General features: G+C 38.3%; 2 protein-coding genes across 2 annotated transcripts in view; both read left to right on the top strand.

Annotated features, from left to right (window-relative positions):
* Window positions 1–1,419: 1,419 nt before the first annotated feature.
* LOC109049934 (OTU domain-containing protein 1-like) lies at window positions 1,420–3,759 on the top strand. The gene has a single exon (XM_019067599.2). It carries the CDS (start codon window positions 1,937–1,939, stop codon window positions 3,239–3,241), a length of 1,305 nt encoding a protein of 434 aa, XP_018923144.2. The 5' UTR covers window positions 1,420–1,936; the 3' UTR covers window positions 3,242–3,759.
* A 5,206-nt stretch (window positions 3,760–8,965) lies between these two features.
* LOC109063041 (sickle tail protein-like) overlaps window positions 8,966–17,021 on the top strand; it is a 134,962-nt gene continuing 126,906 nt past the window's right edge. Inside the window, exon 1 of the mRNA XM_042751818.1 lies at window positions 8,966–9,181. Within this exon, the coding sequence (XP_042607752.1) occupies window positions 9,109–9,181 (73 nt within the window). The 5' untranslated portion in view covers window positions 8,966–9,108. The remainder of the gene's footprint in view (window positions 9,182–17,021) is intronic.

Below are 17,021 nucleotides of genomic sequence, written 5' to 3'. Positions count from 1 at the left end.
CACATTATTAGATATGTGTCAAAACATATGTACAGACACAGACCTTCAAAACCAAGCGTGATCTGCTTGTCAAAACACCGAAGCACATGGTAGAGGCTTTAGAGAGCTGTATTTGGAGTCTGTGGATATAGGTCAGGTCGTTGACTTTTCCATGCGAGGCGTGCGTGCGTCTGGCTGGCCTTAATTCTCAATTTACTGCTGATGATAAGAGCACAGGTTATTCCTACAACACAAAGAAATCGGATATTATAACAAAAATCTTATCATAGCATCGTCCTTGTTAAAGGAAATGATTAAAACTTGGTGAGGTAATGTCTCTATGTTGATTGTCTCTGCAATGCATCTGAGAAAACGTGATGATTCACGATTTCTCATAACCCTGAGACAGCTCACTGTAGATCGTGTTGATTCGTGTTACACTCCTCGCAGTCAAAAAGGCGTGTTACTGTTATCCGATAAAGAAGAGAGACCAATAAATAAAAGCTCCCCCTGGCGTTACATCGCGCAACTGCAGACGTTTTGCACAAAAGTGTCGTAGAAGCATTTGCCTGCCACCTATTGGTAAAAACACGTCTTCATTTTTCAGATGAAATAAGATATATTTAAAAAAAAATCGATATATTTTGATTCCAAATGAAGTAAAGAATTCCAAATAAATAAGTCGCGTAACCCTTATTCAGTTCATATATACTCTATGCATGAAATAAAATAGAGTATTAAGTGATGTCTTTTGGAAGGTTGCAGAAGATATTCGAGATACATGAGATATTTTCCCCTTCAGTAACACAAGCATAAAGGGCCATACCGACGTCCAGTTCAGTTTATGGAGACACATGTCAGCACAGTGAAACTGAGAACACAGTGGAACGATGTATGAGAGTTATGTGGACGCTATTTAAAACTCATGTCGTTTCAACTGACCTTCAATTTAAAGGTGATCTGCCCACTGACATAATTTCCTCTGTAATACTAATAATTTTTATATAGACAGACAGGCAGGCACGCAGGCAGGCATACAGATAGATAGATAGATAGATAGATGAAAAAAAAAAATAGACAATAAAAAAAAAAACAAAGATAGATAGATAGATAGATAGATGAGCCACTAAAAAACGAATGACTAATTCTCAGAACAGGTGCAGTAATACTGTGTTGAGACTCTCCTTGCAGAATATGATGTCATGAGTCAGAATGTTCAGGAACTCTGGGATTAGTGGATAAGTGTGTGTAGCAAAATGTTCACAATTCTGGAACTCATAGTGTCAAATGGATGTTTAAAACCATATAAGGAAAAACAGGAGATGAAGAGTACAACGAGAAAATTATTTGCTTGCCTTTTATGAAGAAAAAAAAAAAAAACTTATTGGATTGAAGCTTTGGTTTGATGTCGCGTCGACGTGACGTACATTTCTTAGAAAAGTCTTTAATATGATTAATGCGATTCCTAGCCAACTCTTCTTGATAAAGTAGGACCAATGAAGTTTTGTGTGAGGCGGGACTTCCTCGCTGTTGAGAAGCAGTGTGGTCCGCAGAGCTGTATGGGAACCCGCGGCCTCTTGGCAAGCTGCACGCATTCCAATCTGGCGACGCCGCCCTGACGCGCGCGCTAGCGTAAACACGGACAGAAGCGAGAGAAACGCCGAGAGTCCCAGTGACACATCACATCTTTCGCATTCCCGCGAGCTGCGGGTCGTCTCCTCGGCTCGGGCGGTGTGTCAGAGACCGGGGGGTCCGGTTACCACCAGTGCTCGGGCTAAAATTAGGCTTGCTTTGGGGCTGACGCAAGAAAACTCTGTAGCAGCGGGGAACGAGGATCCATGGAAACGCGCCCTACACATTCGCTGCTATTGATGACAGGGAGTATTTTTGGACCGTGTTGTCATCATTCGGTAACAACGAGGCCAAAGACGTATTGTATAAAGGGAGGTCGTTGAAAATGCACTTGTACAGCAGCGCGTTAACACACTACCCCGGCGCCTCTCGAAAAGTTTCCGTAACTCTCACCAGCGTCGCCAATAACGCACCAACGACAAATTCCAGCTCTTTGGAGGTGGTCGGAAACGCCGTTAACGGAAGCGCCACAGAAGCACACACGGAATATTTGTCTCGAGGGGGACAGACTGACGCGAACATGCCTGCGTTTTCATGTTATGAGGCCACCTCGATGAGGCCGGTTTTCTACACTTCTACCGCGGAGATTATCATTACGCGACCGGATGGCGTGGAGAGATCTGTGCCCGTTCACATCGTGAAGGAGCCGCGCACAAACCGTAAACCTCTGGAGACGCACTACAACCGAGTTTCTTACGCAGCCAACGGAGATGATCATCGCCACTCTGATTCTGTCTCAGAGTTAGACCCCAGAAGAGACGTTTTTGGGGATGACAGCGATGAGATAAGTGAGAAAAATTCAATTCACTACGATAGGTTTTTAGATAATGACAGTTACAGAGTTTGTGAGAGGAGACTCGAAAAATGTTTGCAAAGTGATGCCACACCCTCCAGAACTTTTGGAAGTGTACAAAAACCCTCATCTGATTCATATGAAAGTCTTAAAGACCCAGAAAGGCAGGAAAGTGTTGAAGATGATAATCCAGTCTTCGAGCTGCACATCCTTCAGGAGCCCACTGCGACACCCAACAAAAGCGCCGTCGATAACAAGGTTACCCGTTACCTGGCCGAAGTGGAGAAACAGAACAAATACCTCCACGACAGGCAGAAATACCGCTTTCACATCATCCCAGATGGGAACTGCCTGTACCGTGCCGTTTCCAAGGCAGCTTATGGAGACCAGTCAATGCACAAGGAGCTGAGAGAGCAAACCATGCACCACATCGCCGACCACCTGGAGGAGTTCAACCCCATAATCGAAGGTGACGTCGGGGAGTTTCTGATCAACGCGGCGCAGGACGGCACATGGGCTGGCTATCCGGAGCTGTTGGCCATGAGTCAGATGCTAAATGTGAATATCTACTTGACCACTGGGGGTAGTGTGGAAAGCCCAACGACAACAACCACACTGCACTACCTGGGTGAAGAGGACTTGTCTAAACCGGCTGTATGGTTAAGCTGGCTCAGTAACGGTCATTATGATGTGCTGCTGGACAGCTGCCAGCCCAACCCGGAGTATGATGACTGGTGCCATCACACCCAGGTACAGCGCAAAAGGGACGAGGAGTTGGCGAAATCCATGGCGGCATCCCTTTCCAAAATGTACATTGAGCAGAACGGCCTGCACTGAAAGCGACGGACTCAATTGGAAAATGTACCTGGGAATACTGTAACTCATTCTGATGTTTCCAAATGGATTGCACTTTGATTCCTCAAGTGATTAAATAATGCCTTAATTTATTACAGTTCTATTCTTGTGTGTCTTCATTTTTTCCATAAATGTGTTGAAGTGCAGTGCACAAGATGATTTGTGGTGCGATATGTAAAATAAGGACTGGGTCTGAGCGAATGTTTCTTAGCCTTCATTGCATGTTTGTCTACAGAAGTTTAAGTCTTGTTTGTATATATATTTTTTTCCTATAAATAGATTTGTAACTTGTTATGCAGAACTGTTCATCCACCTGAATGGAATATGTTGCACTTATACAAACATTTCCAGCAGTTCTTGTTAATGTTTATGTGTTAAAGGTTTTTTTTTTTTTTTTAAGTCCATTACCTGCACTGTTGTGTTATATGGTTCTTTAATGTTCAAGTGCCTGAAATCTATTTTGCAAATATGTATTTTGAATAAATTCTTTTGAAACAGTTTTACTGTAGTATCATTGATATACACTCTTAAAGTTTTTGTTAATATTTTGAATTGATTCGATATTTTCAGTTTTTCTTTAAATTTTGGTCAGGTTTATTTTGGTTTTTGTCATTTTTATTAGTTTTTTTTCTTCATTAAATTTATATATTTGTTTTAAAATATACATTTATATATAATATATAGATATATATATATTATATATATATATATATTATATATATATATTATCTATATATATATATATATATTACAGAGCTGGGTAGATACTTATGAATTGTAATCAGTTACTGATTACAGATTACATGACAAAATTTGTAGTCAGTAATATAATCTCTTAGATTACACATTTTGGTAACGTAATCTGATTACTTTTGGATTACATTTAGATTACATTTGTGCTAACCTTTATTTGATATCACATAACACTAACTAACTAACACAAGCTTGCTCTATTCTTTTTGTATTCTTTCTGTTTTCTTTTTATTTATTATATTATTTAAAAGCCCTTGCTATGTGTACTGCGTTTAGGATAACTGAGACTTTTTATAACACTTGTATATCATTGCTTTTTTTTGTTTTTGATTTCTTCCATTGTCCACATTTGTAAGTCGCTTTGGATAAAAGCGTCTGCTAAATGACTAAATGTAAATGTAATGTAATATATTGAATTAGCCTAATCTTTTACTATTTTGACAGATACAAAGAAAAAAATATATTCCAAAAAATATATTTAATTCACCAACAAGAGCCACAATTGCTTCTTTTTCAAGTGCAATGTATGGACAGTTAATAATTGAAAAATACTAACACTAAGGTACCTTGCTCAAAACATTTAAGTGCATAGTAAAAATGAGTTAAAGACAAACAATAACAACATTACAAAAATTAATATTAAAGAACACAAAACTCACAATAACATTGCTAATATATATATTAAAGACCATTTCTAGGTCAAATATTTCATCTCAAAACACTTGGAAGTGCATAAGGTAGTAACAATAAAGAAAAATCAACATTACAAAAAATATATTAAAAAACATGAAATTCCCAGCAATAACTTTACTAGGTCAAAGATTTCCATGGACAGCAAATTAATTCGTGGTAGGCAGAGCTTACATTGAACAGTGACATTTTTCCCGTGTCTTTTTTAAAAAAATTAAATCATGTATGTACGTCCAGTGATCAAAGGCTGTGTTCCCCTCCATTTTCCATTATCTTGTTACCCATTTCTTCTGAGCGCGATTCTGACACCCCTCTCCCTCTCAGCCAGAAAAACTTGAAGAATCACGAACGTATATAAGTGGCAGGTTTAATAGGAAAAATATAAACGTTAAAAAAAGTAAACTTAGGATAATCAATGAATTGTGAACGACTTATTACCATTGTGTAAATAATATGTAATCATGTAATCCATAAAAAAAGTAACTGTAGTTTGATTACGAGTATTTTAAAAAGTAGTTTACTCTAATTACAATTACTTGAGTTTTGGAATCTGATTACGTAATCCAGATTACATGTAATCCGTTACTACCCAGCTCTGTATATATATATAGTTTAAAAATTAAGTACTAAAATAAATATTGTAGTAATTAAATTTTTAACTAAATATAGTCAGAGCAACTAGCTGAAAAAAGAAAAAAAAACATATATATATATATATTATATATATATATATATATATATATAATATATATATATATATATATATTATATATGTTTTATATATTTACTCACCCTCATGTTGTTCTAAACCTGTAGATTTTAGATACTTGAGACTTGAACTCTGAGTCGGATACGTTCCAGACTTGAACTCGACTTAGATTTGACAAGTTGCACTTTGTATGACGATAATTCATCTGTGGAAAACAAGATATTTTGAAGGATATTTCTGTCTATACAATGAAAGTCGGGGTCCAGTGTTGTTTTGGACCTCTTTGACCATAGTATGTAGACCAAAACAACAACACGTTTTTCAAAATATCTTCTATTGTATTAGAAAAATGTCATACAGGTTTGTAACATTGGGGTAAGTAAATGATCGATTTTTTATTTATTTACTTATTTATTTATTTTTTACCTTTAACAACATCATAAAGATTTAAACACCCAGTTGTATCTCAATATACACTGTAGAGTTTATTACCAACAAGGACAAGGTTGGACATCTGGTTGTAACATCTGTAAAAGTCTTTAAGAATTTTTCTTTATTCCCAGAACATGGCTTTTACATAAATGTAAACCTTTACAGACACGGCACCTTGTGAAAAAAAAATGACATAAACGTGTAGGAATGAGAGGAGAGAGTGATCTCATGTCAGTGTTGTGAGAGCATGTTCTCATAGACTGCTCTGAAGACTGACCTCAGTGTGGTTATCTCTATTTAAAGTGGCTCCTCTAAGGGGGAGATAGGGGTCTTACTGTTGTATAAGGGGCGGCACAATCTGGTATTACAACAGATGAAGCTTAGCTATTTATATAACTTTTTGGCAGTAGGCAACACAGAGGCACTATTATAAAATTATTGAGTTCACATCATAATGTTGCCTCATGTGGCCTGCACTTCACAAAATAACTGGTCAAGCCCAAATATTACTGTATGCAGTGACTTTTTAGTACATTTACTTATTTTACTACATATATCCAGGAGGTTTATTTAGAACAAGATGACCTCCGTGTTTTGTGATATGTGCAATAATCTGTAAATATCTTACCATGTTCTTTTATATATAGACTTTTATATATAGGAATTCTTTCTTTATTTTGTTTTCTTTTCCTATCTTTTGTATTGTATTGACCACTTATCCACCAGTGTTATTTTAGTTTCAAATCAGTATATTAGTATCACTGACATGCTGCTAGTTTATATACAGTACACACACACACACACACACACACACACACACACACACACACAGAGAGAGAGAGAGACAAATTAGAATGTTGTATAAAAGTTCATTTCAGTAATTCAACTCAAATTGTGAAACTCGTGTATTAAACGAACAATACGCCATAGATTCTCTCTGGGGTTCAGGTCTGGGGAGTTTGCTGGCCAGTCAAGCACACCAACACCATGGTCATTTAACCAACTTTTGGTGCTTTTGGCAGTGTGGGCAGGTGCCAAATCCTGCTGGAAAATGAAATCAGCATCTTCAAAAAGCTGGTCAGCAGAAGGAAGCATGAAGTGCTAAAAAAATTTCTTGGTAAACGGGGTGCAGTGATTTTTGGTTTTCAAAAACACAATGGACCAACACCAGCAGATGACATTGCACCCCAAATCATCACAGACTATAGAAACTTAACACTGAACTTCAAGCAACTTGGGCTATGAGCTTCTCCACCCTTCCTCCAGACTCTAGGACCTTGGTTTCCAAATGAAATACAAAACTTGCTCTCATCTGAAAAGAGGACTTTGGACCACTGGGCAAACAGTACAGTTCTTCTACTCCTTAGCCCAGGTAAGACGCCTCTGACATTGTATTTGGTTCAGGAGTGGCTCAAGATTCTGTAGACAAATTCCTTGACACGTCTGTGTGTGGTGGCTCTTGACCCTGTCTTGAACCCAGCCTCAGTCCCATTCCTTGTGAAGTTCACTCAAATTCTTGAATCGATTTTGCTTGACAACCACTCAAAGGCTGCGATTATCTTGGTTGGTTGTGCATCTTTTTCTTCCACACTTTTTCCTTCCACTCAACTTTCTGTTAACATGCTTGGATACAGCACTCTGTGAACAGCCAGCTTCTTTGACAATGAATGTTTGTGGCTTACCCTCCTTGTGAAGGGTGTCAGTGATTGTGTTCTGGACAACTGGAGATCAGCAGTCTTCCCCATGATTGTGTAGCCTAGTGAATCAAACTGAGAGACCATTTTGAAGGCTCAGAAACCTTTGCAGGTGTTCTGAGTTGATTAGCTGATTGGCATGTCACTATATTCAAATTTGTTGAGATAGTGAATTAGTGGGTTTTTGTTAAATGTGAGCCAAAATCATCACAATTAAAAGAACCAAAGACTTAAAATATTTCAGTCTGTGTGCACTGAATTTATTTAAAACACAAGTTTCACAATTTGAGTTGAATTACTGAAATAAATGAACTTTTCCACGACATTCTAATTTATTGAGAAGCACCTGTATATATATATATATATATATATATATATATATATATATATATATGTGTGTGTGTGTATGTGTGTGTGTGTGTGTGTGTGTGTGTGTATCTATCTATCTATCTATCTATCTATACACACACACGCACAAAGTATATATGTATTGTTATAATTAGTTTTTCTGTTTTAATTAAACCTTTTTTGTTCCTTTTTAATTTTATCCATTTTCAGTTTTTTTGTACATCAAGGTAAAGTAGGTCTAAATGAAACTAATAATTGTTGCTTTGGAAACTAGCCGAAATAAAACAACAAAAAAATTTTTATTATTGTAAAAATATAAAATGCCAATTAGTAACAAAATATTTTATGAAAAAGTTTTTTTTAATTATTTTAATTTGAGTTATCTAATATAACGCTGGTGTCCACATAACATGCGAGTACAGACTTTATCTATGAAAGAATTGCATCTTCCCCTTCTCTAATCTATATTCAGAGATTTTAATGGTTTCTGTGTCAGACACTAGATGGCAGTATAAGCCAGGGCGCTCTTTAACAGAGTAGCGCCTCAGAAATCATGCAGCTTTTTATAGTGCATCGTTCGTATCATGCGACAGAACGCAAACCCACATGACACTGTTTATGTGTGAGATGGAGCGTGTTTTCATCTTATGATACTGTATAGTTACCAGTAAGTCCAACTAATCAACCCACTATTTTTAATAGTTTTTATTTCGTTTAGGGGTCTAATAAACGTTAGCTAAACAGTTGGTCAGTTTGTGCATTCTGCATCGATACTGCAAAAGCTCAAGGAGTATGACATTTTCTCAGTTAGCTAAACGCCCATGGTTTTTGCTTATATAATATTAGATCATAGCTTATTGATTATGTTGAAGAAAGCACATTGTTTTAAATGTGTGGTAAAATATGCATAAATAAGCTTACACCGCAAAATCTCTCTTTCAGAACAATCTGCTTTAAATTGGAATGACGTAATTCTGCAGTCGTGTGGACTTTAAGTTCCTTTCTTATTTATTTATTTACTTTTTGGGCTGAAAACCCCCTCGTTTTCTCGCCCTCCCTCTGTCTCTCTCCTCTCATGAAGGAGTTTGTGTCCTCTGGCCATACATCCATAGCGCATACACAGACTCAGAGCTCCATGTGTTTTCAGCCAGACGGAAGTGGGAAATAAGCGAAAGTTTTGCGGATTTCTGGCCAGGGTCGAGCAGTCTGGAGAGGTGCAGAAGATGTCCGGACACCGGGTCCAGTTCGCGGATCTTCAATCTACCAGCGAGCGCAAAGCCAGCCCGAAAATTAGCAGTAAGATTTCGGAGTTTTCTTGTCCCCCCAGCTGTGCCTCAAAATCTAGTGTGCAGACTACCTAGTCAGTCTTTTTGGTCATCGGAGGCGCTGAGCGAATATACAAACACTCATAATGATGCCCAAAAAGGCAGTCTAGGTAGGCAGTACACTTGGTTTTGGCGCACAGTTTAAAGTTTAGAGGACCGTGGGTTAAGCTGTGCCACTTTTTACTTAAGTTGGTCTCAAGACAAAAATGAATGCGATATTTTTAGTTTTAGAATGCTGTTATGCGATAAAATTAAGATTTTTTTTTAAAGAGGTCCAGTGTCACAGCTTGCCCCATACCAGTGTTAAGCTGGGTCATATTAAGGGTAACACTGGGGAATTATGTAGCCTAAATGATTTACAATAAAAAATATGAACATTTACAATAAATTATGACCATGCAAAAGTCCAATTCTAAAGTCTTATTTAACCATTTCTTTGCCATTTTTGTTTTCATTTTCACAAATCAGCCCAGACAACCTATTCAACTTTAGTATTAATATTTAAATGTAGTGAACTTGAATTCCTGGATTTGGAGGCAAAGTTTAGTAGCTATTACTATCTATTAGCTTAACATGAAGCATTTGACACATTAACCCACTAACAACTAAAATTATTTTCAAAATGCATGCTATTTTTTGCAGTGTTTGGCTTGTTTGTTGTTTGCTAAATTAAGGGGGTGACACAATTTTCCCACTGACACATCCTACTCCTCTGTTCATTACTGATTTTGATCTTTGCTGATGTACGCTTCCAGTGACAGCAGTGTCTTTCTGCTGAATGAAGCTTATCAGAAAACTTGAACGAGAACAGCTGTTTCATATCTCATCACGGTCTCATAACCTTTAAAACCCTGAGTGAACATTTAAGTCATTCTTGCTTGTGTTGCTACATTTTCTGCTGTTGTAATTTCTGCTCTAATGCAAGGCATTTGTCTGTGACATTATAGTGGAGAGAAACAACCTTGCTGTGTGTGTATGTATAAAATGCTATTCTCGGTTAAATGTCATGACTAAAGTAGTACTAGTCAAACAAATGGGATTTCTTTTACAATTCGGAACCAATTCTAAAATATCCTCAGAGAATCAAATAAGATAAACTCAAATTTTATACCCAATTTATTTGGTTAATTTCATAGAACATCGAGTTCTTATTTGAGTCTTAGCAGATACCTATTTGATTCCTTTAAACTGGTTCCAAATTATGATAGAGATTCCATTAGAAATCCTGTTCATTCCTTTAGGATTTTGAGAACATTAATTTCAAACATTACTTTGAAAAGTTACTAGATAGAAATTTAGATTTAGACATCTAATTTATGATCCTGTGTTTAAAAATGCCAGGAATCGAGAGCATTGCATAAATTCAAACTATCCCTTAGTGACCTGAAGAATCTAAAAAAAAAAACCCTTTCACTATGCTCCGTTTGTTATTTGTTTCATGGCTATTTCTAATCAGAACATGTGAAATGACTTTGAATGGCTTTGATGAGTCCTGTACATTATAACTGAATGCCTCCTGGACTTGACGAGAGAGTGGAGGTAGTGGAGAAATATATAAAAAGAGCAATATAACAGCTTGAGAGCTGTAATATTAAAAAGTTCTTGCTCATTCTCTCTCTTTGACTTTCTCTCTGAGTGCAAACCAGAGAAAAAAAAAATCCCCGCACCCACCCATCTGAGAAGTAGCAGACTATTCAAGACTACTGGAGGACTGCAAGCTCCTCTTAGTGAAATCTAGAGTGTTGTAAGGTTTCATTGTTTGGATCGTTTCCACTGATACACAATCTTAAGGACAGGAAGTGTTTGTCAAGGCTGCAGTGCTGCTCAGATAGAAGAGGCTGTTTGGAAAACACACATCAAGAGAGTGAAATGAGTCACTGAAGGTTGTGGGCCTTTTATAGCGCTTTTCCACTGCATTGTACAGCACGGCACGGTTCACTTTTTGGTGGTTTTCCACTGGGTACAGTACCTGGTACCTGGTACTTTTTTTAGTACCACCTCGGTTGAGGTTCCAAGTGAACCGTACCATTACCAAAACGTGACGTGTAAACTCTACTGATCATGTATTGGCCGGAGAGAATCATCGCTACACTGAACTTGCGTCACAAACACAAAAGAACCACTATATTTAAAACAGCACAGCTAGCGAAGTATTGAACACAACTGTTTTGAACAAGGGCACCTTTTTAACAACCAAAAAGTTTTGTTGTCTGTTGCTGAAGTACAGACGTTCCTCTCGTTGATAGCAGAGGAGCGGATCCAGCCAGAGATTGATGGGGCGACGCGGAATGAAAAAGGTCTTTTTAGGAGTCGTGGTAGTAGAGGTGGCGCAACTATAACAACATGTAAATAATCCCGCCCACTCTAAAGCGATACTAAACTGCAGTGGAAACACAAACCGTGCCAAGCCGTACCGTACCGTACTGAGCCGGGCCAAGCCGAGTCGTACCATGCGGTGGAAAAGTGCCATTAGACACAGAAGAGAACTTTAGACTTATATATATATTAAACACTGTGTACTCAACCATCTAGTATTACCTAATAGCATACTATATACTATGAAGCCCACTCGACCATTACATATGAAATGTAAATGTTTGTATTGGCTCAAATGGAATGCTAACATTGTTTAAAAAAAATCTTTCATGTTAATTTTTATTTATTTTTTTTATGTAGGGGAAAGTTTGGTGTTACTTCCAGCTTTAGCATGGTAGCTTACCTGAGGTGCGTTTCCCAGAAACATAGTTCACCATCTGTAGTTGCAAGTTTCACCATTACCAACATAGTTCAACAATATGGTGTTTCCCGAATCCATAGTTCTAATGAACATTCGCAAACAGCATAGAACAGTTCACAGCAATAATCTGACATTAACTGATTTCTAAATATTTAATTAGCAGAAGTTATCACTCCACCACTTGCTTAACGTCATAAATGACAGCTCTAACAAACAGCATTCGACAAAAGGGCCTTTCGCAGCACATTAGTTCCAGAACTGAATGTACAGTACTAAAGTACTGGGATGATTTTGCGCAAACTGTTTCCCAGTACCATTTAAAGGGTTGCATTCGCACCAACAGTGTGTACTAGGACGTGACGTAAGCCGGTCGACAGCGATATCATTTGTGTGCGGCTTTCAACAACGTTAACAAAGAAGAACAACGTTAACAACAGGAGGATGGAGGACGCTGTGATCAGAGCTGTGTTTTTGTTGTGTCTTGCTGGTTTCACAATAATGGACATGGAATGTCGCCGTATACATAAAGCAATTGAAAGAAAGGAAAGGAGGACTTAGAATCTCCAACGACAACTGGCAGTGATACGTACATTTGCTTCAAGTGCCTGCACTTCAGCGTCCGTATATTTATCGCTGTTCGTCATACTTGTGAAATAAGTTGACACAATGTTTAGAGTATGTTACACGGCGTTTTAAATAATGGCGGGTGAGGGCAATTTCGTACGCGTTTGGCCAATCAATATATACATACGTCACGGGTAGTACCAGTTGTGCTGGTTAGACCCTGCTCCGGAGTAGGAGCTAATTTGGTTCTCAAAAAAGGCAGTCTAAAATCGCTCCCAGTTCCTACGTAATTGTGGGTAGTTCCACAATTAGTTCTGGTACTATGAAAAGGTTCCTGTGGTGCGAAAGGCCCTAAAGTACTTGTTTTAGCGAAAGAGTCATGACTAGCTAGCTAGTTTCTCCTATTATGCATCGTACTACAATTGTTAAGCAGAGAATTACTTTGTTGTTCAGGAAAGCACCCCTGCACTATTATGACCTACCTACCTTAATTGAATGATTCCAACAGACAAAGCACAATGTTTGCTGATCGTAAAGCATCTAACTTAACGCAGTTTTCAGTTTCAGTAATTGTCATGTCCACTATGTTGCAATTTTTTGGGCCTAAAATCCCATTCCTTCAATAACTAATGCATAGAACCAAGTTCCAACCCTACATTTTCGTTTTACCTGAATGTACGTCCAAATACACAAGAAAAAAATCTGTTGCTACTTCAGTTTCATCTCAACTTTAAGTGCAAATATTGCACTCGCTACATCATATAACATTTATCAGTGTGAACATATGACACACTGTACTTATACTGCAAAAACAGTGCAGAAGTGTATGAAATGAGACAGACCATTACTTTTCATATAACCTTATTGAGGTAAAAGCAAAGAAACTAACTATTTTCGCCAGTAATACCATGTTTGGTTCACTTTATATACTAAAGCCAAAGCTTCTAACTTTGAGGAGCAACTGCGATATAAGTTATCAGCATTGTGTCTTACTCAGGTTTCTACTTGTCATGGCTGGTTATGCAGACTCAGAGAGTATTGCTTAATCTGGAAAATTTTTGAGGATTTAGCTGTCTGGAAATGGGCTGGGATGTCTAACACAAAACTGTCCTTGGTCTCACTCCTTTTTCTGAGAGTTGTTGCGTCTCTTCGCCTGCGATCAATGAGAGAATGTGATAGGAAGAGTATGTGAGATTTATTCACTGTCTTTTAACACACATGGTGATTGGTTAAAGAGGATGCATCATTCATATCATATCTAATAAGCTAGAAAAGCACGATTAATAAGAAATCAAAGACAGTTGACGTCAATCAACTCATCAAAGACAGTTCACCATGCTTTTGACTTTTTCCAAATGGCTGCTAAATCTATTTTAAGGAGGCGGTTTGTGATTGGCTGATTGGTCGTGACAGATACGCTGGAGGGTTTGAGGATCCTGTTCATGTAAATCTCTAATTGGATGCAGATGTCATGCATGGCCATATGATGCTCTCCTCAGCGAGGCTTTGAAGTGAGTCTGGACTCGAAATACTTGAGGACTGGGTTTAATTTTCTGGCTCATCAGTTAAACCCAATACACAGAGAGAGAGAGAGGTCTTAGAGGAATGCATGGCTGCATGTGGATGTGTGTGAAGGATAGAAATGCAAGCTCAGGTACAGACACACATCCCTGGATGACAGGGCAGAAAATGCTGAATCTCCATGGTGACAGGGCAATTGACATACCACGTGAGAGCCGACACAGTGGAAAACTGCCCGACCTGACAAATCCCTCCGAGTGGCATTAGCTCAGCACATGTTAGTGTGTGTGTATGTGTGTGTGTGTGTATGTGTGTGTGTGTGTGTGTGTGTGTGCATTCTTTGCTATAGTCAATGCATGTCAAACACAAGTGCTGATTAGGATAGAATGAGGGATTGAAAGAGATGAAAGCCAGAAAAAGGAAGAGAAATATCAAGGGGTACAGGGATATGGCAACATTCAGAACTGTAGAATAGTGCAGATAGAAAAAATCACAATAAGACCTCTTTAGTGTCTCAGTTGTTTCTAGTAGATAGCAAAAACTGCAAAGTAAATGGGACCATTTGCTTCAATTTTGTTTTTCAGATTTACCTCCACTATTCTCACATGTATTTTAAGTTATATTTAAAAATGTATATACTGATATATACCAATATTCCAGTGAGCCTTTACATTATGATCACCTAGGCTATGTAATAACCTGTAGGACCTTCTTTAGCCCGCCAAACAGCAACCATGCGGTGAGTTAGCGATATCTTTCCTGGGGTATCTGGTACCATAATGTCAACAGCAGGTCCTCTATTTCCCATACATTGTGGGGTGGTGGTGATGTAGCACGGACCCACTTTTCGATTGGGTTTATGTCAGGTGAATTGGAGGCCAAGGCATTTATAAAAAATCACCATCATGTTCCATGAACCACACCCATTTAATGTGTTTTTTGTGAAGGCGTGTAGTTAGCATGGGGACCCTGCTGGGTTGTCGGTAGTCACTGCCTTAGACGTCACACCCACAGACACTTGGCTGAACGTCTGATGCATATGAACGTCGGATTGGTTTCCGGGAAAAATGGATTTCGAGTTCTTAGTCCCAGAAACCAAAGGGACCATCCAGACTTTCATCAGCGACAGAAGCAAAAGTAAACTTCTGTCATGGTATGGGGGTGCAGCAGAGCAAAGAGCATGGGTGACTGGCATGTGTGTGAAGGTACTATTGACCTGGAGGCATATACTGGGATTGTACAGAGACATATACTGCCATCAAGATGTCTTTCATGAGAAGTCTATGGTTATTAGATCAAGACAATGCCAGCTCTCATTCTGCATGTTACAACAACGTGGTTTCGTAGACACAGAGTGAATGTGTTAGACTGGCCAGCAGATCTGTCTCCTATTGAAAATGTATGGCTCATCATGAAAAGGAGAATCAGACAACGACAATCACAGACTGCTAACCATCTGAAGTCTTGTATCAAGCGAGATTGGACAAAAATTTGGCTCGTGAAACTTTAACAATTAGTATCCTCAATTCCCAAACAATGAAACATCTTAATTAAAAGGAAAGTTGATGTGAGACAGTGTTAAACGTGCCTCTGTCCCAACTTTTTTGGAGTGTGTTGCAGCTATCAAAATCAAAATTTGTCTACATTTACAAAATAAAATTAAGTTGGTAAGTGAAAACATTGGAAATATTTTCTTTGTACTTTAGTCAATTAAATAAAAGTTAAAAAGAATGAACAGATAACATTCTTGATTTTATGGCATTTCACAAAAACGCCCAGCTTTTCTGGAATTGAGGTTGTAATTTCACACCGCCTCCATTCAGTTTGATAGCCACGCACAGATCTTTGCTTGTTTGCAATGCAAGGGTAAATAAATAACTGATGCTTGAATAAGTACAGCATTTTCTTTACTCAAAAACTATGACTGTAAAGGCTAATGTTTTTTGTGTGTTTGAAGAGCGGAGAAGAGTATAAGCATTTGCCATCTAGTTGTAGCCAATATACTTTTGTACATTTTAAATATCCTGTGCATATAGCGCTTCATTGTTTATATCATGACATTTTTGCCTAGTGTATTAAACAAGAAGAAAAAAAAGTGTCCATATAGCTACAATAAACATTATAACCTGTAAATTGACAAAAGCGTAATGCAATGCACTTCTCAGCTCAGATATAGCCATTCTAATGAAAGTTCCCCCGTCATCGCTGGTCAGAAACCTTATTAACTCCATCTGAGCTTGATTTTCATAAAATGTTAAGTGTAAGTGTCTGATGAAGCCACAATACCAACTCTGATGATGCAGATGATTTATTTATTTAAAAAAATTAATTTCTATATTTTTTCCCTATATTTCAGGGCTTCAGTGTGCTGTGGGATTTTTTAATTTATCAACCTGAAATGAATCAAAACAAAATGTGACTGTTTGCTTTACCTGTCAGTCATATGGCCTCTTGGGCAGGCCTTGGCCTTTTGACCTTTTGCCGTCAGTCTGAAGGTCTGGCTATGCGAGACTAGGTCGTCAGCTGCGCAAAAGGCTGTGATGAACTGGTCACCACTTTTGTAGCTTCTGCCGATTTGTCACACTGTGGCCCCGGCAGTTTGTGGGAACAATGCGCAACAGTCTCCACTTTCCTTAGGCATCATTAAGCTGTGGCACACGACACACGGCTGGATGATGGTTCATCGTTTGGCCATCCGTGCACCACTTTTGATACATACCCACTACAGCGGCATGTGAACAACCCATAAGGTGCACTGTTTTCGAGATCGATGTTCTGAGATACCATGCCATCACAATTTGTCCTTTATCAAACTCCAGTTTTCCCATTGTGACACTGCAAACTACTGACTGAAAGCTGGTTCTCGAGTGGTATATATACTGCTCTGTGAACTGCACCTACGGCACCATTCAGTTGCCAGCGGCACCTATTGCTCTAGGCAAACATTGGTGTATATGTGTGTGTGAGAGAAATAAAAATAGAAACTAAC

This window comes from Cyprinus carpio, chromosome B24 (assembly GCF_018340385.1).
Source record: "Cyprinus carpio isolate SPL01 chromosome B24, ASM1834038v1, whole genome shotgun sequence".
Classification (NCBI taxonomy): Eukaryota; Metazoa; Chordata; class Actinopteri; order Cypriniformes; family Cyprinidae; genus Cyprinus; species Cyprinus carpio.
Note: the sequence above shows the minus strand (reverse complement) of the source record. Positions and strands in the feature narration are given on the sequence as shown.

Coding starts and splice junctions, on each gene's coding strand:
- LOC109049934 (XM_019067599.2), top strand. CDS start 1,937: ATGCACTTGTACAGCAGCGCGTTAACACACTACCCCGGCGCCTCTCGA.